The sequence below is a fragment of the Lutra lutra genome, chromosome 8, assembly GCF_902655055.1.
Source record: "Lutra lutra chromosome 8, mLutLut1.2, whole genome shotgun sequence".
Classification (NCBI taxonomy): domain Eukaryota; kingdom Metazoa; phylum Chordata; class Mammalia; order Carnivora; family Mustelidae; genus Lutra; species Lutra lutra.
In genome coordinates this window covers 59,204,622-59,226,464 of record NC_062285.1, presented here as the reverse complement: position 1 = coordinate 59,226,464, position 21,843 = coordinate 59,204,622, and the positions used below count along the sequence as shown (strand labels likewise).

General features: G+C 46.7%; 3 protein-coding genes across 8 annotated transcripts in view; 1 reads left to right on the top strand and 2 right to left on the bottom strand.

Annotated features, from left to right (window-relative positions):
* Positions 1-1,102: 1,102 nt before the first annotated feature.
* Positions 1,103-15,781, bottom strand: PRKAG1 (protein kinase AMP-activated non-catalytic subunit gamma 1). Of its 5 annotated transcripts, none has more exons than XM_047741727.1 (13): positions 15,618-15,686; positions 15,277-15,462; positions 11,306-11,354; positions 4,188-4,297; positions 3,906-3,987; positions 3,749-3,807; positions 3,560-3,605; positions 3,404-3,458; positions 3,007-3,133; positions 2,521-2,686; positions 2,329-2,366; positions 1,918-2,064; positions 1,103-1,790 (listed from the first exon to the last, which is right to left on the bottom strand). In XM_047741727.1, the coding sequence occupies exons 3-13, from the start codon at positions 11,325-11,327 to the stop codon at positions 1,686-1,688; spliced, it is 957 nt and encodes a 318-aa protein (XP_047597683.1). In that variant the 5' UTR covers positions 11,328-11,354; positions 15,277-15,462; positions 15,618-15,686; the 3' UTR covers positions 1,103-1,685. The 5 variants fall into 5 exon arrangements, with proteins under 5 accessions (XP_047597683.1, XP_047597682.1, XP_047597680.1 ...); XM_047741726.1 differs by having other exon boundaries at positions 15,277-15,384; positions 15,618-15,667; XM_047741724.1 differs by lacking the exon at positions 15,277-15,462 and having other exon boundaries at positions 15,618-15,724.
* On the top strand, positions 9,380-10,340 carry LOC125107079 (DAZ-associated protein 2-like). 2 transcript variants are annotated; one of them, XM_047741730.1, is made up of 2 exons: positions 9,396-9,754; positions 9,832-10,340. In XM_047741730.1, exons 1-2 carry the CDS (start codon positions 9,453-9,455, stop codon positions 10,151-10,153), a joined length of 624 nt encoding a protein of 207 aa, XP_047597686.1. In that variant the 5' UTR covers positions 9,396-9,452; the 3' UTR covers positions 10,154-10,340. The 2 variants fall into 2 exon arrangements, with proteins under 2 accessions (XP_047597685.1, XP_047597686.1); XM_047741729.1 differs by having other exon boundaries at positions 9,380-10,080.
* A 344-nt stretch (positions 15,782-16,125) lies between the features above and the next one.
* The window catches only part of KMT2D (lysine methyltransferase 2D), a 39,890-nt gene continuing 34,172 nt past the window's right edge, over positions 16,126-21,843 (bottom strand). Inside the window, exons 51-56 of the mRNA XM_047741731.1 lie at positions 21,641-21,777; positions 21,417-21,547; positions 19,482-19,767; positions 19,178-19,251; positions 18,942-19,050; positions 16,126-18,784 (exon numbers count right to left, since the gene is read on the bottom strand). Of these exons, the coding sequence (XP_047597687.1) occupies positions 18,692-18,784; positions 18,942-19,050; positions 19,178-19,251; positions 19,482-19,767; positions 21,417-21,547; positions 21,641-21,777 (830 nt within the window). The 3' untranslated portion in view covers positions 16,126-18,691. The remainder of the gene's footprint in view (positions 18,785-18,941; positions 19,051-19,177; positions 19,252-19,481; positions 19,768-21,416; positions 21,548-21,640; positions 21,778-21,843) is intronic.

The following is a 21,843-nucleotide window of genomic DNA, read 5'->3' as shown; positions in this document are numbered from 1 at the left end:
TGAGGAAGCCTACTTAGGAGGAACCGGTATGGTATGCCAGGATTTATCAGAGTTCTTAGGTAGGTAGGGGCTAGAAGTCCTCCAAGATTGCTTCTGGTCTTGGACAGGAAATGGTTTCAAACCTGCAAGTCAGTGGTGAGACGGTACCCCAAATCTGGCTCAGGCCCAGGAGACTAGCAGTCTTTATGGTATTTGGTGTTGACTGTTTGGTTCACATGGTTTTAGCACTAGTGGAGTCTGCTCTCCACCCCCCACTTCATTCTCACCTTGGAAGAATGGTAAGGCATTTTGTAGGTTCAAAGACAATTCCAGCTCAGCAAAATTCAAACAAAGAGTCCAACCTTCCCTAAGAAAAGTTGATGACAGTAGCACATCTCTCTGCCTAAAGGAGACCCTCAGTCTCTCTACTCAGATCTAACACTGTTAGATTTCCCTGGGGTCTCAGCTATGGTTCAGGCAGAGGGAAAAGTAAGGTAATATGGAGAATTGCGGGGGAATAGGGTGGGAAACAGTTATGGATGGAAAGTTGGAAAGGCAGTAAGTCTAGTGTAGTGGTAAAGAGCAGGAGCTCTGGGGCCGGACTGTTTGGGTACAAATCCTAGCTCTACATTTTCCTAGCTGTGTGGCATTGGGATGGTTACTTAGCCTTTCTGCCTCAGTTTTCTTTTTTTTTCAATCTGTAAAACTGGAATCATATCTACTATTGTTCTGAGGCTTAAATGAATTAATAGATGTAAAGCACTAAGAATGGTGCCTGACACAGTTTTACATACATATGTGTGTGTATATATGTATGTGCCATTATTCCTGTTGCTAGTAATGGGTTGAAGAAGCCATATAAAGTAGAACGGTCGGTGGGGCACCTGGGTGGCTCAGTTGGTTAAGCGTCTGCCTTCAGCTTAGGTCATGATCCTGGGTCCTGGGATGGAGCCCCACGCTGGACTCCCTGCTCGGCAGGGAGCCTGCTTCTCTCTCTCCCTCTGTGCACCATTCCCCTTGCTTTGCTTTCCCTCTCTGTCAAATAAATTTTAAAACATCTTAAAAAAAAAGTAGAACAGTTGGAACAGTAGTGTCTATGAAGTGCAAGAATCAGACACTGCGATACCATGAAGAGGTTCCTGTCATTTTAATTAGGCTTGCCATGAAAAGCAATAGCCTCAGCTAATCGCTCTGCCCTCCTCCTCCACATAACCCCCATCTCCCTTCATTTGCACATAGCACAGGAACCCAAGACCCTCCTCCCTACAATCCTCCCACCTCCCATTATGGGAAGAAATGTCACTAAATGGACTCAGCCTCCTCCATACAGCATGAAACAGGATGAATAAAAATATCTTTAGGAAGAGTTTTGTTGTGCTATTATCTTAGGGTGGAGTCAGGGACAGAGAGAGAGGTGAGGTCTGGGGATCTCTTAGAGATCAGAATTGGCCTGAGGGGCACATAGCCCATCATTCACCCAGAAAGGGGGCTCCAACTAAGAGGGCAAGGGCTAGGATGGGCTAGGCTGTGTTAGGATACGGATAGCTAAAAATCCATTCTCCTTCCTCCCCCCCGCCCCGCACCCTCCCCAGCTCCCGAGCAGGGAAGAGAGTCACAATTCTCAAGGTTTCATCCATGGTTGCTAGAACATGGGGCAGGCAGTGAGTGGGGCATATCCCCTGGTGCTGCCTGACCCCTTCCCCAGCTCAGGGCTTCTCTCCTCCTGTGAGCACCAGGGCCTGCAGGATGTCAGACAGAGATACAATCCCTTTGACCACGTCATTCTCATCAACCACGACAAGTCGGTGAACCTGCGTGGAGCAACAAGGGGTTTAGTGACAGCCTCAGTTAGGATGAACCCTGCAACCCTTACCCACCTTGCCAAACCCCACACTCAAGCTGCACCCCCAGCCCCTTCTGAGTCACTGGCCTCCCTACCTCTGCTTCCACCAATCTGTTGATGATGGTCTCCAGAGTCTCATGCAGGTAGCACTTGAGGACTCCCTCAAAGTAATGGGAGCGATGCTGCAAGGCTTTGGTCACAGACACATCTAGGTTGTTGTAGGTCTTTTCTGCTGCCAGATTCTGGGGAGAGAGAGGAAGGTGCTTGCAGGGAAGCAAGGGAGTCAAGCCCCCAAACCCTGAGCCCACCCGACCGTACCAGAGGGATTCAGGGCAGTTGTTAGCCAGGCCCACAAGCCACACCCAACTTATTCCTTTTCAAACTGGATTTGAAAGCTTAGAAGCTTCTAAAACCCTTATGTCCCAGAAGAGACTCAATTCTTCTCCCTCTCCACATTCAACACCCCACCCCTTTCCCTACTTCCCAGCCCCTCCGCAATCACTCACGATAACATCAAACTTGGAGTAGATGTCCACCACACGCCCTAGGGGGACAGAGGCAGCTCAGCAAAGAGGATCTGGTATCCCAGGCTCCCCCTGCCTATAGCATCACCCTTCAGGCTGAGCTGAAGGACAGGAGATTTTCCCAGAACCACCCTGACTTCCCTGGAGCCTTCCGTCTCTTGCACAATCTCTCACCTTTCTCATCTACTACTGGCAGTGCTGAGACTCGGTGTTGTACAAAGATCCCCAGAGCTACGTAGACAGGGGTGGTGGTGCGGACCATAGCAATGTTGGCATAGGTGCCAATCTGTAGCTCTTCCAGAGATTTAGACATGAACTCTGGCTTGGGGAACTCAGTGATCTGAGGAGAGAACCATCAGGGTCATCTTCAAGAACCCCACCACCACCACACTTGGTTACCCCTCCAACCCAGTATATAAGAAGTAAAAACCAGGGGCATCCAGTGGCTCAGTCGCTTAAGTGTATGACTCCTGATTTCAGCTCAGGTCATGATCCTAGCACCCCATGTCAGGCTCTGCACTGGGTGTGGAGCCTGCTTAAGATTCTCTCTCTCTCTCTCTCTTCATCTGCCAACCACCCCCCGACTCCTCCACCCCTGCTGTCTCTCTTTGGGGAGAAAAAAAAAAAAAAGGAAGTAAAAACCAGGCTGAGGACACTTACAAACAATTTGAGGAACTTGAGGATGCGCTTGTGGGTGAGGATGTATAAGGTGTTGCCTGATTCCGGGTCAATAACTGGCAGCCTGTGGATCTTGTTTCGAATTAATGAAGAGACAGCATCAAACAAGCTGTGGGAAATTGGGCATAATGGTAAGTCCCACAGTGCTGAGCTTGAGGTGAGTAAATAGCTTCTAAGAGTATGTTTATAAACAGGGAAAACTGGTGATTGGGAGAGGAGAGCAGTGTTCAAACTAGACCTTAAGAGTGTGTGAATGTGTGTGTGTTTGGGAAGAGAGTCTTGTTTCTCTTCCGCCCCTGGATCTTTAGGTATCTAGGGCTTTAGCTTCACTGGTGGCAAGGCTCCTCCCCTTCTGGACAAATGGGTAGCTGGAACTCACCTGGCATTAGGAGAAATGCAGACGAGTGGTTTGAAGGAGTCCTGTAGGTATACCTCTAAAGGGAAAAGGGAGGTTCACAAAATACCAGTATGGAAAACAATTTCCCAGAAAACTCTCCAGCCTTTCCCCTTTTACCACCCCCAGTTCCCTACATACCTCTCCAAGTTTCTATCTTGTGTTCTTCTAGCTCATAGATCTGTACCTGGAAGCAGAAGCAAAGAACTTGAGACTTGATCTCTCTACTTCATGGACCCCTCATGGTTTGCTTGGAAGAAAGGAACTAGGAATGAGGGACTTTGGGTAGGCAAAAAAGGTTTGGTCATTGGGCTTCGGTACCAGTCTTACCAAGGCTGATTTATAGTAGCGATGCAGGATATTGATGAAATCGGTGATGGTCAGCATGCCTAGAAGCCAAGACAAGATTCCTCAGCACTGCTCAAAGCTTCTCCCCCTGCCCAGCACAAGGTGCCAATAATACTGTGTTCCAGAAAATTTTGCCTACCTACAAAACTTTGCTTCTTACTATCCCACAAAGGTGCAGCCCGTACACCATTAGTCACCAAAGCAAAGAAAGCTTTCTTCACCTGTAGCCAAAAGAGTCATGATCACAAAGGAATATTCACAGGGTGCAAGACTTTAAAAGAACGGGGGTTGGGTATGTTGGGAAAAACATGAAACTAAACCCATATAAGGACGAGGAAATTACCCTTAGGATGACATAGGATTAGAGTTTTTGAACCAGAGGCTCCTAGGAAGGGGGATGGGAGAAGAGGATTTCACCCACCTGCAGGGAAGTATCAAATACAACCAATTTGGAGCTTGTGGGAATCAGGTCATAGCAGCGATGAGACTTCATGAAGGAAGTATACACACTATTGTTGGATTCTGGGGTCTCTGCATAGGGTGGGATAGTTAGAAACTTCCTTTCATGCAACAACTCACAATCAACAGAGGCAGAAAATAAAAGTGTAGCTATTCAAATATTTATAGCCTGATTTTTTTTTTTATAAGGCCCCTGTTCTGTTTTGTTCTTACTGTTCCCAGAAAAACTAGATATACCCCTTAGAAACTACTTCATCCAACCCCCATATCCAGGTAGGACTCTATCGGCTCCTCAGGCAAAAGACAGCTACTAAAACAGAAAATCTATTAATAGCTTTCATTAACCTCTTCTAGCCTAAAGGTTTTTTCTCATCTTTAACTCAAATTTCCCCTTTCATATATTTAAGTGCATTTTCACTTGTTGTCTTTTCTCAATTAGGACCTAATTAAGCTTCTTAAAATGCAAGTAAGCTTCTTAAAGTTCTTCTAAGATCTGCAGATGAGAAAGTCATGGTCCAAGTTGGGCTGTTTCAGATCAACACTCAGTTGAAGCCCAGTGCTTAATTAACCTGGCTGCAAGCACCCTGAGAGTCCATCTTGGGATGACCCTGTCAATCAAAATCATCCCATTTACTCTAGACAAATGGGAGAGCCTGGCTGTATTCACCCGTCTATTCCTCTGATTTTAATTGCTTGCTCTAAACTGGAGAAGCAACCCAGAAAATAATAAACCTGAAGGTGCTATGTACTATGCTATGTGTACTTTAAAAATATCACATCATTTATTCCTTATGACAAATCTGTAAAGCAAATACTGTCCTCATTTTTCAGATGAGAAAACAGGTGGGAAGCAGATAAACTGCTCAAGGTTGCACCATTAGTAAGTGGCCAGACTTACACACAGACCTGATTCCAAAGTTCATGACCTTAAATGCTATGCCAGGTGTTTTTAATGTTTAATTTTTTACCGTTAACACTATACTGTTTAAAAAGCCAAACAATTCTAGAGATTTTGTTAAGAAAAACTGCAATCCATGTCACCTACTGCCCTGTCCTACCCCTACCCAGATTAATGATTTTGGTATTTATATCTAGGTCTATAAATAACAACCTTTTCTTTTTTTTAATTCTTCCATTTTGGGGCATTATCTATTATCATTCAAGCAATATGAGAATTTTTAGTTCTCCTTCCTACTAGGACCCCAACACAAACATGTACTTCCCATCTCCCCATTCTTCCAGAAATTATGTTGGCTACATTAGTATTAAAATAATTTTGACGGAATTCCTTTTTCGGAGTGAAGCCCAGTGGTAAACTCCTGACTTTTTTTTTCTTTCTTTCACAACATTGTTTTCCCTGGAGTTAATAACTGTCTTGTCTTTTTGTTTTTATAACTAATCAAGTATTCATAGCTAATTCAAGTGTTCATAACTAATTCAACCCCAAACTCTTCACCAGTTATTTAAATCTCCTTTCAAGAAATTCAGAAGCACTAGTCTATCACTTTAAACCACCCAAAGAAGTCTCTCGTGAATCTTCTGACCTGCTCAAATCTGGGCTGGTTTGCTGGTGTGCACAGCTGTCTTCCAGAGATCTTCCTTCATCACCATCCAGGGGCCCCCTTTCATGTCTCTCTTGTACTGGCACTCCTGTGTCCTGTACTCTCTTATGTTTTCAACTTTCTTTCTTTTCCTTTCCTTTTTTTTTTTTTTAAAGATTTTATTTATTTATTTGACAGACAGAGATCACAAGTAGGCAGAGAGGCAGGCAGAGAGAGAGAGGAGGAGGAAGCAGGCTCCCTGCTGAGCAGAGAGCCCGATGCAGGGCTTGATCCCAGGACCCTGGGATCACAACCCAAGCCGAAAGCAGAGGCTTTAACCCACTGAGCCACCCGGGCACCCCTCTTTTTCTTTTTTTATTACTTCCTTGTTTTGGTGATATACACCTTCCTGTAGCTTCCTGAGAAAGGGTGCATGGGAGGTAAATTTTTGAGACCTCACAGCCTGCAGATATCTTTATTTTACCCTCATCTTTGATGTATAATTTGGCTGGATATAAATTCTAGGTTTGGATTTATTTTCCTGAAGAATGTTGAAGGCACTGCTCCCATTGCCTTCTAGTTTCTGGTGTGTTGAGAGTCCGAGGCAATTCCAATTCCTTTTATGTAACATGTTTTTGTTTGTTTGTTTGTTTGTTTCCTTTCTGGAAGCTCAGGATCTTCTTTGTTTCCACTGTTTTTGAAATCTCATGATGATTGTGCTTTGGGTGGGTCAATTTCATCCGCTGTGCTGAATACTCAATGAATCTTTTCAGTATGAAAACTAATGTCCTTCAGTTCCAGGAAATGTTCTTGAATTATTTCCTTGATCAGTTCCTTCCCTTTGTGTTGTCCTTTTCCTCTTTCTGTAACCCCTATTATTTAGAAATCAGACTTCCTAGACTGACCCTTTAAGGTTGTTTTGTTTTGTTTGGTGAGTTGTTTTTGTTGTTAAAAATATCTCTTCTAGTTTACACTTCTTTTTCTTTCCTTTACTTCTTTGATTTTGGGGGCTTTTTAGAAAGATATTCTTTTTTAGTAATCTCTACACCCAACATGGGTTTGAAATCACAGCCCCTAAGATCAAGAGTCAACTGAGTCAATCAGGCACCCCACTTTGTTTTTTGAGGGGGCAGAAGGGACAGAGGGAGAGTGAGAGAGAGAATCTTAAGCTGTCTCCACATCCAGCACAGAGCCCAACATGGGGCTCGATCTCACGACCCTGAGATCATGACCTGAACTGAAATCAAAAGGCAGACGCTTAACCAACTGAGCCATCCAGGCACCACACTTCTTTGATTTTTAGTTCTATTTTTTGGGAGTCTTCCTCCACTTAATTTTCCAAACCTCCTACTTAGTTTAAAAGTTTTCCTATTTCCTATTAACATCTAAGAGCTCTTCTTTGTTTTCTGAAAATTCTTTAAAAAAAAAAAAAAAAAGAACAAGACATCCTCTATTTGTTGCATGGTGGAAATAGATTATCGGAGTATATATTAACATTAATTTTTTAAAGTTTTCTTCTCTATGCATTGATTTCTGTTGCTTTTTCCCTCTGTTTGTTCTTCAAGAGGGCAGTTTGAATCACTTTTCTTTTTATTTTAGAGGCATTTTTTAGAGTCTGGTTATCCTTGGTTTAAAGGAGCATTCAAACCATATTCTAAGAATGCAGTCTCTCTCTCTCTCTCTTTAAGACTTTAATTATTTTGGAGACAGAGGACAGACGAGAGAGAGCAGAGGGCACAAGCAAGGAGGGGTAGAGGGAGAAACAGGCTCCCCGCTGAACAGGGAGTCCAATGGCTGGATCCCAGGACCCTGAGATCACGACCTGAGCTGGAGACAGATGTTTAACCAACTGAGCCACCCAGATGCCCCAAAGTGCAGGCTTTAAAGTTGACTGGCAGCTCAAATGTACACATAAGTCTTATTGACTATGAGCTGTATAGATGGGGAACATTCAGTACTTTTATTTTTAGGGCTTTCCCTTCAAGGGGATTCTGCAGAAGATTATTTACTCAATTTTGTGCTTGGAGGGTGAAGACTTTTCTGTCAGCATTCGGGAAATTAGATTGATGAAAGGACTGGGATCTCAGCATCCAGTGTAGTTCATTCATGCTCCTGTGTTTGGTATAGTACTGCAGCCCTCAGCTGGGCCTGACCTCCTCTTCAGACATCCAGTCTTTGCCAGAGTTGGGAGGAGGAGTTTCCTAGCTGCACTCACTGGAGTAGGGAGTCTCTGAATCTAACTGCTTCTTAGATCTTCAATTCTTCTCTTGGCTTTCCCTGCTGCTAGTTTGTAATTCAGTTTTCTCAGGTCTGCTAAATGATTTACCACTCGTGCATCTGTTTTCCAGCTTCCAATTACTAATGTCTCCTCTCTTATTCTCTATTCTGGTGGGTTTGTTTCTTTTGAAAAAAATTCTTTTGTGGTGGTTTTAGTAGGCTTTTGTGAAGGAACAAAAGTAGATGCATGTATTCAGTCCACCATCTTTGACTGAAGCCCACTATTGTTTTTCAAAGGAAATCTCTTATGGCCCCGTGCTGCTGGCCTCTGTGGGACTCCAGTGTCCCACATCCAGTGTCCCCCATCTGGGGGACATCCGGGAACTCCCCTGTCTTGCCCAAGGGGCTGGTTTAAGGAGTTCCCAAGAACATGCCTTTTAGATGCCAGTTTAAGACATGCTACACTGACAGTTAAATACCATCAATTTAGGTCACAGACTTATAAACACATTTGATTTGGCTTTCTCAGTATTTTAAAAATAATTTAAATCAGTTTCTCAATTGTAAAAATCTGGAGATTGAAATAAAAATCCAAATTTTGAGCTTCTTTCAAAATCAGATCTTAGGCCTGAATTTCTGAACAGTGATAACTGCCAAGACCTGGAAAGTTGCTGCGTCCTTTTAGATGTGACAAGATCTATAGGTTGTCGTAGTTGTATGCACCTACAGCACTGCTTGGTTCACAATTTGAGTTTTGAACCTTGCCTTAGTGCTACTGCAAATGTACTCAGAAACATAAAATAGGCACTAGTATCATGCGGCAGTACTCAGTTATGAAGATATCACTCAGATAATTCAAATATGACTATGTTAACCTTTTAGGATACCAACAAAATGAAAACAGAACATTTAAAAATTCTTGTGGAGAACTCATAGATCCTTAATAATACGTCCTAAGATCTCAGCCCATATTTCAATTCTCTGAGAAAGTGTGTACTCCTAATGCCATCAACATGTCCTGGTAAGACCCAGAGGTGTTCCTGGATAAAATCCTTTAAGGGAGGCACCTGTAAGTTCTGCTTCTTTCTAGATAGTCTACAGCTGGACCCTTCCATTCTAACCAGTTATTTGGGCAGGTGCTAGAACTGCCTTCTCCTCTGCCCTGGATTTTAGGGTTTAGTGCCTCTATTTCTAGATTAGTTTTAAGGGCTTTCAAGGCCTTTCTATAATTTCTCATGTACACTCAGTGGCTTTAGTGAGCTCACTGGATGATAAAATCCTAGTGGCACTGTTTCTGGGCTAATCAGAAAATACCATGCACCACTGATACATGGTTAGCCAGCCCAGAATTGCCTATGGAAGTTTTCCCTCAAAAATTTCAGTGGTTGACACGGAAGTGACTACGAACAGGAAGAGGACAAAAAAAATAACCATCCGCGACGCTGAGCCGAACCAGACCAGCAGCCACCATGAACAGCAAAGGTCAATATCCAACGCAGCCAACCTACCCTGTGCAGCCTCCTGGGAATCCCGTGTACCCTCAGACCTTGCATCTTCCTCAGGCTCCACCCTATACTGATGCTCCGCCTGCCTACTCCGAGCTCTATCGTCCAAGCTTCGTGCATCCTGGGGCCGCCACAGTCCCCACCATGTCTGCTGCATTTCCTGGCGCCTCACTGTATCTTCCCATGGCCCAGTCTGTGGCTGTTGGACCTTTAGGTTCCACAATCCCTATGGCTTATTACCCAGTTGATCCAATCTATCCACCTGGTTCAGCCGTGCTGGTGGAAGGAGGGTATGATGCAGGTGCCAAATTTGGAGCTGGGGCTACCGCTGGCAACATTCCTCCTCCACCCCCTGGATGCCCTCCCAACGCCACTCAGCTTGCAGTCATGCAGGGAGCCAATGTCCTCGTAACTCAGTGGAAGGGAAACTTCTTCATGGGTGGCTCAGATGGTGGCTACACCATCTGGTGAAGAACCAAGGCCACCTCTGTGCCGGGAAAGACATCACATACCTTCAGCACTTCTCACAATGTAACTGCTTTAGTCATATTAACCTGAAGTTGCAGTTTAGACACATGTTGTTGGGGTGTCTTTCTGGTGCCCAAACTTTCAGGCACTTTTCAAACTTAATAAGGAACCATGTTATGGTAGCAGTACCTCCTTAAAGCATTTTGAGGTAGGGGAGGCATCCATTCATAAAATGAATGTGGGTAAAGCAGCCCTGAGGATCTTCCTTTAATTCCTCTGGAGTACTACTGTACCATACTGGTCTTCGCTCTTAGTAATAAAACATCAAATTAGGTTTGGAGGGAACTTTGATCTTCCTAAGAATTAAAGTTGCCAAATTATTCTGATTGGTCTTTAATCTCCTTTAAGTCTTTGATTTCTATTACTTGTTATAAATGAAATGCATTAGTTGTCTGCCTTTCCCTCCTTTGCCCCATGGCCCACCCTCACCCCTAGTCTTCCAGTTCCTTCCCGCCAATCTCCATTGAATCAATGGTGCAGGACAGAAAGCCAGTCAGACTAACTTCCTTCTCTCCTTGCACTTGTCCCCACTTGCCATCTTTTAACTAGTCTTTTACAAGGATCCTCTCAAACCCCCTCTGTGCCCCAAGCACAGGCCCCATTACTTCTGCTTTTGCATCTCCTCAGGCAAAAGTGGAGGGTGCCCCTCAGACCCTCCTTACAGGTTGTTTCTTCATCTGTGAACCAAACCAAATTTGCTTCGGTGCCAGAAAAACAGAGCTCTATTTGAACCAAGGGTATCAATGCAAACTATAAACAGGTTTGTTTAAAAATGTGGGGGCAAGGAGGAGGATGCATTTCAAAAGCCTGATGACATTAGAGCCAAATTAGGGGAAGTTTTCCCACCCAAAAACTGGTTACCGTTCATTGTCAGAGTATCTCATGTAGGCCTTCATGGCTCCCGAGAATTCCTCAGCCGGTTTAATGGGGTCATATTATGAGTCCCTCACTACAAAATGACTTGAGTCCAGTAAAATCTCATTAGGGTTAAGAATATTTCAGGGATCCTTAATATTTTGATTTTTGTTTTCTGAAATTGGATTTTATTTAAAAAAAAAAATTCAGTGGTTCGATAATTGAAAATATTAATCATTCCCATCCTGCCCAAGATTTATTCCTGGGTGATCCTGCCAAATTACTAATCCTGACTGGTATGGTTTGGCACATTATCTGGCCCAGTTTTGATTTTTCCCAGGGGGCATCCTGAGAGAAATTCAAAAGCATCGCTGAGGACAAGTTAGGATTGGGCTATTGCTTTCGTAGCAGTTTCCTTTCTTCAGTAAACTTACCTTGAGGATGCTCATTTTCCATAGCTGGGGAGCTATCTGAAGAAGTGACCTGGAGAGACAAGAGGAACAAAGATTCAGCCTATCCTGGGCTCCATCCATTTTAGCCGAGCATGATGAGAAGGGCTAATGAACTAACGATGTCATTTAAAGCACTATGAGGCCCACTTAAAATATTACCTTATTTAATCATAACAACCCTGAGGTAAAAACTAATTAGAAAACTGAGGTTCAGGAAATATTAAACAGCCTGCCCAACATCACATGGCTGGTAAGGGGTACAATACGAGTTTGAACACATATCTGCATGGTTCCAAAGTCTATGCCCTTAACCACACTGCCTAATGAAACATTCGACTTAAAAGCTGAGACTAGAAAATCTGAGAATCCACAAGGTTCTCACAGATCTACTTAAAAAAACATGGAAGCCAGAGAGACAATACTGCTTTCCTCCAAATACTAAACCTACTCTTAGACACTAGAATCATAGACATACCCCTCTACCATTAAGAGAGGACCACATCAGGGGCACCTAGGTGGCCTAGTGAGTTAACCGTCCAACTCTTGATTTCAGCTCAGGTCATGATCTCAGGGTCATGAAATCAAGCCCCACATCCGGCTCTATGCTGGGCATAGAACCTGCTTAAGATTCTCTCTCTCTCCCCCACCACCCACCCTTCTAAAAAAAGAGAAAGAGGGAGAGACAGGACCACATCTGGGGAGGATCCCAGCAGCTGACTGTTACAGAGTGTTAAAGCTTGACTGACTGAGGGGTGGAAGAGGACAATAAATGTTTTGAAACTGGGAACCTGATTCCTCTTACCACCCTTATGAGTCAAAGGCTCCTACAACCCAGAGGATGCTGGTTTTCCAAGTTGATTTGACCATGACAGTCTGACATCAGAGCACTTTGAATACAGAGAAACCTTCAGAACCATCTCTGGGCTCCCTCAAGTGGGAACATTTGGAAATTTTCTTGTTATCTAGGAACCCAAGAGGGGTCATGATAATTTTAATCCACTGGAATGAACAGTTTTGGCTCCATTTGTTCTGGGTAACATACCAAAACTAACTTAAAGTCATACTTCACCTACATAGCTATGTAGTAACGTGAAATTGAAGGCCTTGGCTTGAACTTGGTAGGTTGGTGGTAAACAGGGTCAAGTTGGCAGGACAGCTCTAAATTTCCCTCCCCTCATGGGCCAGGGTGGGGGCAGGAGGGAAGGGGAATAATCTCCCTCTTCTGTCTGGACTGCATAAGACTATCAGCTTGGCCCGGCATTTTGGCAAGGCTATCGGAACAACAGCCTCATCACTTTTAAGTGGGAGAGAGGGCTGTTCAGTGGAAATGATACACACATGGGATAACGCAGTCTCACAAAGAGCTATACAAAGACACAGAAACAGCTCTTGTGTAGCTGTTTATTATACCCATCATATAATACATACTACATTGTGCTATAGTTTTTTTGTTCATTATCTATCCAAACAGGTTTTAAATTCCCAGAAGCTAAAACTATTTTATATTTCTTTGTATCACCCACACCACTTAGCATGGGGTTCTGCACATAAATCTCAACTGTTTTGCTCTTTAACTCTCAAATTGATAATGATAATGATGCATACGCCTGTGAAGAGAGAGGCCTAAGATTAAGTTATAGAAGAAAAAGTGATGTACAGCTAGAGATACAGAAACCTACATAAGAGAGTAAGGCATTATTGAATATGACTTTACCTTTCTGCCTGTTTCTCTACACTGGAGAATAATTAACTTCTCTCTGCTTTTAATAACACAGGAAACCTGGGAAAGTACCACTATAACACGAGTATAAAATATTATGGAGGCACAGGCTAGATCTGACACATGGACTCACAGTTTCTTCTGAACTTCTGATCCACATTTTTTAAAAAAAATTATTTATTTTAGAGAGAGAACACGCACATGCTGGGGGGAGAGGGAGAGAAAAACTCAAGCAGACTTGGCACTGAGCACAGAGCCTGATGTGGGGCTCAATCTTATGACCCCAAGATCATGACCTGAGCTGAAATCAAAAGTCAGATGCTTAACCGACTGTGCCACCCAGTTACCCCCAATCCACATTTCTGATTGTTTGCTGGAATGCCACAGATATCACAAAAACTCCTCAAACACTTCAATACAAAACAGCATCTGTCCTTTCATCCTATTATTCTTACTGGGGTTCCCATCTCTGTTTTTTTGCATTGCTCTCCTCTGAGTGCCTAGAACTGTAGTATTGATTCCTCCAAGAATGAGCTATGCCAATATGTCTGCTTGGACTTGCAGGGCAGGGCATGACCTAAACTTGTCCTTAATGTCTATCAACTAAACTGATATGTTAGAAATGTCTCAAATCCATTTCTCTCCTTTCCACTTTCAGTTTCAACTTAGGCTTTTACCTCTCACTTCTGCAACATTCTCTAAACTAGTCTCACTGTCCGAAATCTATCTCCTTTTCATCCTTCATGCTGCCTCCAAGTTCTCTCACTAAGCATCTCAGGTTTGTTAAGGGACTTTTATCTCCAGCACCTAGGAGGTCACTACTTTCTGAAGTGGCTCCATCCATCTGCAGAAGCTGCTAAGAACATTCCTAAAGCACACTCCCTGCCTTGGTCACAGAGCATCCATGGCTCCCCTTATTACAAAACAAAGTTCAAACTTAGTGTGGCATGCTATACCTTCAACTTGACCTCAGCCTACTTTTCCAATCTTTTCTCCCACTGCAAGCAAAATCCAAAGCTTGAGCAACATCAAGCCACTGGCTCACCCCCAATTCATCTTTACATACCCCAATTTCTATGCCTGTGCTCACACTGTTCTCTCAACCTGCAATGCCCTCTCCTAGGTCCATAATAATTTCTCCCTCCTCTATGTTTCCACAGTCCTTTGTTTGCATCTTGATGATAGCATTCATTACAGTCTACCTTCGGTAACAGCTGTCATTGGTTTGCCCTCACCCCCACTCCAGGCAGGCTGAGCATTTTCAAAGCAAGGGTTTTCTTTTCTTCTTTTTAAGACAATTTCTATCCCAAGAACCTAATCAATACAAAAAGTGTGAGGACTAAATTAGAAAAGCTATGTAAAAATGTTCTGTAAACCATACTACGTTGACAAGTAAGTAAAATAAAAATTGATAAGTTATTTTGCATTTAATGGACTCAGACCTTTTATTAGTCTTTATTATTTTTATTATTTTTCATGTAAACTCTATGCCTAACATGGAGCTAGCACTCATGACCCTGAGATCAAGAGTCACATGCTCTCCTGACTTGAGCCAGCCAGGTGTCCCAGACATTTTATTTCTGTTCAAAATTTTCTTAGTCTGTAAGAGTTGACTCCCTTGCCTGGGTGCCCAACTGCAAATCACTTCACCACTTCGGTCTGTTTTCTCCTTTAAGACTTGACGGACAGGACTTCTCTGCAAGCAGAGAAAGGGTGTGGTAAAGGAATTACTAAGGGCATAGGACTGACCCAAAGAAAGATGAACCTGCCAGTAACAGATGATAAAAACCAAGACACGGGAAGAGTTACTCTGCCTGAGGGAGGATATATGGCTCCAGAGTATTAGAAAAGGCTCCTGATCGTCACACTGGATCCAAACATGTGAAAGGCTACCTGCAGCATCTCTGGGAGGATGACAAGGACCTGCCACAACTGGTAGTGCCTGCTGGCCAAGAAGGATCTGTGCCAACACGCCTGCTTAGAATCGCAGAACAGGGCATAACCTAAACTTGTCCAGGGACACAGCGGCCTCTAACACTGAAAGATTCCCTCCTTCAGGGAAAACCCACTTTTCAGTCTTATTAAGGCAATGTAACTTCGCTAGACACCTCGAAGCAGTAAAAAAGTCTTTCTCGTCTCCCTCCTGCCAGGGACTGCAGGGCTCACACTCAAGACAACCGGGGGCCAGGTGCTACCCTGCAAGCGGGAGTCCCTCAGAAGCCCCCTGCCTTACCCAGGAAAGCCGGATCACAGCACAGCCCTGCACTCTCTGGCAAACCTCTGAAGGTTTGAGGTGCTAAGAGGAAAGGAGGTCCGAGATCGCTGAGGTAGGCTCGGGTTCCTAACTGAGACCAAAGAGTCACTGCCAGCTCGGGCTTAGAGTACCACGGACGTGAGGTAGGCATCGCGCGGCCCAGTCCTAGATGCGCCCAGCGAAGGAGCAGAGGGGCAGGGTCACGGCATAGGACGGACACCGGCTTCTCGTGCAGCGTCGGTCCCTGCTCAGGCCTCCCTGTCCCCTAACGGGGGTCTCGGGCTCCACAGCGCCCCTCGCCGCCCTCCCGTGCTCCTCACCGTCTCCATTTCAAGAGGCGCTGACTGGGTTCGCTCGCTTTAGGAAGCTCTCTGATAGCGGGGCAGGAGCCCCGCCCCACGTCCGGTACCGCGACACCACTTCCGCCTACGTCAGATACATGCAAGCCAAGGGCGGAAGGCGGGGACATCACTCTTCCGGCGTGGCCTGGCCTGTGTAACCGCCCTCCCGTGGGTGCTCTCGGACTTTCCGGATCTGCTGCCGGCGAGGGTGACTGGACGGAGCCGCTTGTATTTAAAATGTTCTTTTTTTATTTGTCGTTTAAAAACAAACTTGGAAGAAGCAAAATCCAAAACTTGCCCTTTGCCTCTTGCAACATAAATTATGTACAGTTCAGAATGATCGCTGATACAAAACATGCCAAGGACAGGGCGCTGGGGGTGGAGGGAGAGAGGGCGCTTTAAAAAAGGGAATCATTTCATCCGTTGTTACGAAGGACCAATCTTGCTGTACAGGATACACACAACACAAAATAAAGTCTTCACGGGATTCACACTTGTCAGCGATTTATTTTTTAAAAAGGGGGAGGGTCCTGAAGGTGAGGGGAGAAGACTGTAAAAGGGAAAAACTGAAAACTGAATATGTGCAAGTGTAAACCAACCCAAAATACAAACACGGGGGGGGGCGGGAAGAGGAGGGAATTCAGATGCAATTATACAGGCGGGGTACTTTAAAAAAAAACAAAACAAAACAAAACAAAACAAAAAACCAACAACCAAAATTCCAACCTTGTAGCTTGGGTCTGAGTTAGTTTATATAAAAATTAAAAACTGTATAAGGTTCTTCACTAAATTCTACAGGACTATCGGATACCTAGCATATGCTTACAAAGTCTGCCCCATCCCCTTTTCCCAATCCCAGGGCCCAAGCCCCAACCAGAGCCTGACTCACAAGAGCCAATCTCCCTCTCCCTGTAGCCTAGACCTTTTGCTCTTGGAAAAGGAATATCCAATGGCTTTGGGGGCAGCAGCCCAGTCTCCTCACTGCCTGATTTAATGACAGTGGTTTTTTGTGGGGGTGGGGGATGTTATTCTCTTAAACATTTGCAGCTTGAAACAGTTGAGGAAGCAGCTTTAAAAAAAAAAAAAATCTCCCTATCCTCATCAATCCGCAACCCCCCAAATTCAAAAACAAAACAAAACAAAACCTAAAATCACAACAGCGACCTTGCTCCCCCTCCAGCAGGCCCGCCCATCCACCGCCACCAAGCCCACCCCTACACTCCAGACATTTGATTCTTGAAAATATTAGTTACAAAATGCCCTTTGCCCACAGCCCCTAGGAGAGAACTGCATATAAGCTTCATCTTCATTCCCACACTCCCTACTCAAGAGGGGTCTGGGGCCTCACCCACCCCCAACCTACCCCTAAGCCCCAGGAAGAGGTTCAACTGCAGCACAAGCTTGGGCAGAAAGGGGAAGGAAAGGGAGGCAGGGAACCCATCACCCTCTGGCTCCCGCTGGGGCCAGCTCACTTTTGTGCGTTATAACATAGTCCAACTATACAAGGGGGGTGAGAACTGCCCAGCCTCTATACCCCCACCTTACAGCAGTCACAGCCAGGGGGTGGGGAGGAGGGGGTGAGGAAAAGGGCGGTAGGTTGGGTAATGGAGGGGGCCCCCCCACAAGGGGAGCTCCATGTGTCCGCCCCACACCCCCCTACCATTTATAAACTGGTTTTGTAAAAAGAAAATAGATATATTTATATAGAATATATAAAGCACAAAAATTAGTAGTTTTACATTTGCTCTCCCCGGGGGTGGGGGGAGAGGGGAGGGTTCTCACCTCCAGCCGGCTCCCCCATTCCCCACAAGACTATGTACAATCCCATGTATAAATAGATAAATACCCCCCACCCTCCCCGCGCTGACACTAAGCTCCCCACCCCCACATCACCACCCCTTCCCACCAGACCAGCAGCAGTTTGGTGACTGAGGGAAAGTGGGAGCTCCGGGCCACACCCTGCCTCACTGGGTATGGGCATGCCACTCAGGGATAGCCCTCACCCGACCACCCACCCACCCCATCCAGGGGCTGGAGGGCAAATGGGCTCATGATGGGGTTGGGAAAACAGGAGGGCGATATCCTGGTCCTAGGTTTAGCACACCCCTCCTGCCCCCATGTCCAGATGGAGAAGGAAGTCCTAGAGCAACTAGGGGCCAGTTATCCCCAATCTTCATCAGCATTAGCCTCAACCACCATCCCATGCCCATAATTAAAAACAAAGATGGATTTTTTGTTGTTGTTTTTCTTCCTCTTCCTACCCTCCTTCCACCCACTCAGAAGAGGGCAGTGAGGCGGAAGAGAGGGTCGGGGCAGTAGGGGGCTTGGAGAGGGTCTCACATTTCAAAACAGCAAAAAATCCAACACTTAAATGAGGTAGGTGTGGGTGCGGGGTCTCCTTGCCCGGCTTGCCTGGCTTGCCCTCCTGGGCAGCTGGGCGCCTCTTTCCCGTTCATGTTGCATTTGTCAGAGTGGAAAACAAGGAAACACAACCCATAGAGAGACAGAAACACAGAGGAGAAGAGGGAGACAGAGACAGATTGAGAGGGAAGGGGATGGGAGTGAGGGTGGGGGCAGGACCCGGCAGGCAGGGCCAGGTGTGGGACCCGGCCTTTGGGATTGTCAAGCTTAGTCAAGTCTCTTTGCAGCCTTGAGTTGGGCCGGAGAGGTCGGTGGGAGAAGCAGGGCTGTGAGGCCCGGCCACACATCCTCCTCCCCCCTCCCTGCTGCCTCCCAGTTGCTTCTGGGTAGTTCCCGGCCCATATCCCCCTCAAACCTGAGATGCCCAATGGCTGCTTCTGTCTGGCCCCTCCTGGAGCTGGGGGCAGAGATGCCAGCCTGGGGGCCGGTGGCGGGGAAGAGGGTTGTCCCTGGTCCCCAGGGTGGGCTTGGCCTAGGGCCCTCTGCCCCAGCCTCCTGCTCCAGGGGCTCCGGTTAGCCGGCAGCCCCAGCCCTGGGTCCTGGCTCTGGCTGCTACCTCTCTTCCCCCTCATCCCTTTCAGGGAAGAGGTTGGGGGTGGGGGGACTCCCCTGCCTGGTAGCCTCTAAGCTTCTTAGTTCATCCATTTTCGACAATTCCAGGCTCCACAGTGGCAGGGGATCTTGTGCTGATCGTCCTCAAAGTCAAACTGATAGTCATAGGTCAGCTGGAAAGAGAAGAGGGTAGAATCGATGCCAGCCCCCCAGAGGGAGTGGGGGTTGGGCAGAGATCTGATCTGACGGCAGTGGCCATGGAACTTGGTTCTGGGGAATAGCAGAGAAGAGGGAGCTGCTTAGTCACTCACACAGGACACTTCCTCTCACCTCCTCTCCTTTGGGGATTCGCCGGCTGGAGATGATGATGATTTTATCCTCCTTGTCAAACGTCACAACTTCCGCCACACAGTTAGGGGCACAGGAATGGTTAATGTACCTAAGCAGTGGGCCAGAGTCGGGGATGCCAGGCAACTGAGTTGGGATGCTTCTGGCTCCTTCTTGGCCCACCCTGAGTGTCACCCCCAGGGACCCCTAAAATTCCTCCTGCCTCATTCCTCTCTCACCTGGCAGGGCCTCCAGTCAACGTAGCATCAATCACATGTTCGTTGTTTATTCGGAACATGTAGATGCCTCGATTCTAGAAGGGAAGAAGTTGCAGAAGTGGGAAGAATGTCAGAGAATGGCAGCGGTGCTGGTGGTGGGATCGGGTACCAGACCTGGGCAGTGGGCTTATCTTCAGTTCTTATTCCACCTTTTTCCCATCTCTCACCTCCCCCGCCTCCCACAGCTTTCTACCTGCTCTCCTGACCTAACCCCCCCGATTCACCCTCCCTCCTCGCAGAGCAGGGGCCATAAGCCAGCTCATACCTGCTCCTCATAGATTTTCTCCCGCCGGTTGGCCACCTCATTGCGAATGATGGTACCAATATACTCGATGACCATTGTGTGCTTTTCTAGGTCCTTGGCGGCATAGAGCCCCAGGCCCTGGATACGGGAGCGGGCCAGGTACACGTTGTTCTTCCACTCGGTGCGCAGTCGCCGGTACTGTGATGACTTGGAGTGCACAAACTGCTTGCTGTATGGGGTGTTGGTCTCGCCTGTGAAGGTGCTCTGATATGCCTTGGACATGCTGGTGCTGTTCAGGGTGTGAGGCCTGGGAGGTGACACAGGCCATGACAAGACAGCTCTCCCTCAGACCAAGCACATGCCACCCGCCTCTTCCCTGGGATGTGCAACATGCCGGCTAGGGGCATGTGCTGTCTTGGAAATGGGAGCGGAGGCGTGTGGGTCTTGGCTTTGGTGTGATACCCGCTAGTTGTGAGGACCCATCCGACACCCTAAGTGGTGCAGAGAGCCCAGGATGGGGGATAGGGTGTTGGGGGGGGCACCAATTCCCCTACACTGAGCCCGTTCTCCCATCTCCCTGCCTTATACCACCCTCCTGCCAAACGTTACACAAGGCCACGCTCCTCTGGGAGGTCTTCCCCAAGCAGCCCAGGCCTGGCATGTAAGCTCATGGTTTGCTCAAACGTCTGAGTTCTACCTCTTGCACGTATTAGAAGCCCTGAAATTGGGGGCTGTGCCTACCACATTGGGCTGGATTTGAATTAAAAGTCGCTCTGAATTCACAGCAGAGAAGGTGGTACCCTTTCCTCTCTTCACACTGTCCCCTTCTCCGACATAATGCTGGGCTCTGTACAGACGGCTCAGTGCAGGGGAATGACTGCTGCCTGGCAGGGATGCCTCTTCACCACCCTAGGGCACCAGACAAAATCTTGCCCATCCCAGAGCAGTGGTTTTCAAACATTTTCGATTCTTTTTGATTTAGCAGTTTTTTTTCTTTAATAAAATGTCATTGGAATTCCAATACATAAACTAGGTGAAAACACAATGCTTCTGGTTGAATCCAATTTGGGGAAGGGGGAGTTGTACATGGGGAGAGCCAAGTTCTGCTCACTCGGTTTATGTGTTCCAGAACTTTCTGAAACACAGACAGTTTGAAAACCACTGTTGTAGAGCATCAAGGACTAGGGATGACTGGGATAGTAGAGCCTGACGCTCTTTGCTAGCCCAAGGAGCAACAGAAGGCCTTTGTGAAAACCCTGATACCAAGAGTCTGCCTCCCTCTACCCAGGGACCAAAGTCAGGCTACCGTGGTACACAGAAAGAGCAGTGAACCACAGGTCGAGAGGTAAGGTTCTGGTCCCAGCTGTGTGACCTTTGTCTAGTCACTTAACCTTTCTGGGTCTGTTTTCTCCGCTGTAAAACGGGGGTCATACCACCTGCCCTACCTACCTCATAAGGTTGTTGTGAGGATCAAATGAGATAATGGATGTGAAAACGCTTTGAAAAAAAAAGTATAAAGTGCTATACAAATGTAAGGTTTTATTATTTATCTACTATATTTCTAATTATTTTTGACACCAACTCAGCCTGGGGAAGGGAAGGTGACCCTAGCCTTATGGGGTGTCTCAGGTTTGGGAGAATCACAGGCCCCCTGGAAGCAAAATAAGAGAGGAAGGAGGGAACTGGCTCCCTTATCTACTTGATAGAATTTCACCACTGTCTACCCAGAACCTCCCCAAGTCATTCCCAGGGTGCCCAAGGTAAGTCTGTCCCAGACCCCAGGTCAACCCAGAACACCTGAGCAGGGTGGAGGAGGAGGAAAGGGATAACCTAGGTGATCCCTGCATACCCTCTAGCCAGGAGGCCTAGAGTGAACCCCCAAACCTTCATAACTGGCCGGAGGGCCCCTGCCAACCCCCACTCCCACATCCCACAGCCCCCACCCCACAAGCTCACCGTTTGTAGTGTGTGAGGATCTTAGGCTCCGATCGGGCACAACCAGTGGGATTGATCATGAGTGGCAGCTCCATCAGGGGGTGGCGTCCATAGCGGAATAAATAGTTTTGACAGCTCTCCACTCCAGGCAGCTGTGGACACAGGTCATGCTTGCCTTAGCCTGAGCATTTTGGGGGCATGGCCAGTGTCCCCAGTGCCCACATGGAGCCTGGCCCCCTCCTTACTGATTCAGCTATGCGCAGCACGGCGTGCACCGTCAGCCCAAAGAGCTCCTCGCCTTTCAGGTACTCAGGGAAGAGCCGCAGCATGTCGGCCTCTTTTCTCATGGCAGCCACGGGCTCGATGATGCGATTCCACACCGCTAAGAGGCAAGGAAAGAGAGTGGCCCTCAGAGGCAACTTCTGTTGACTGACCTCAGCCTAACCTT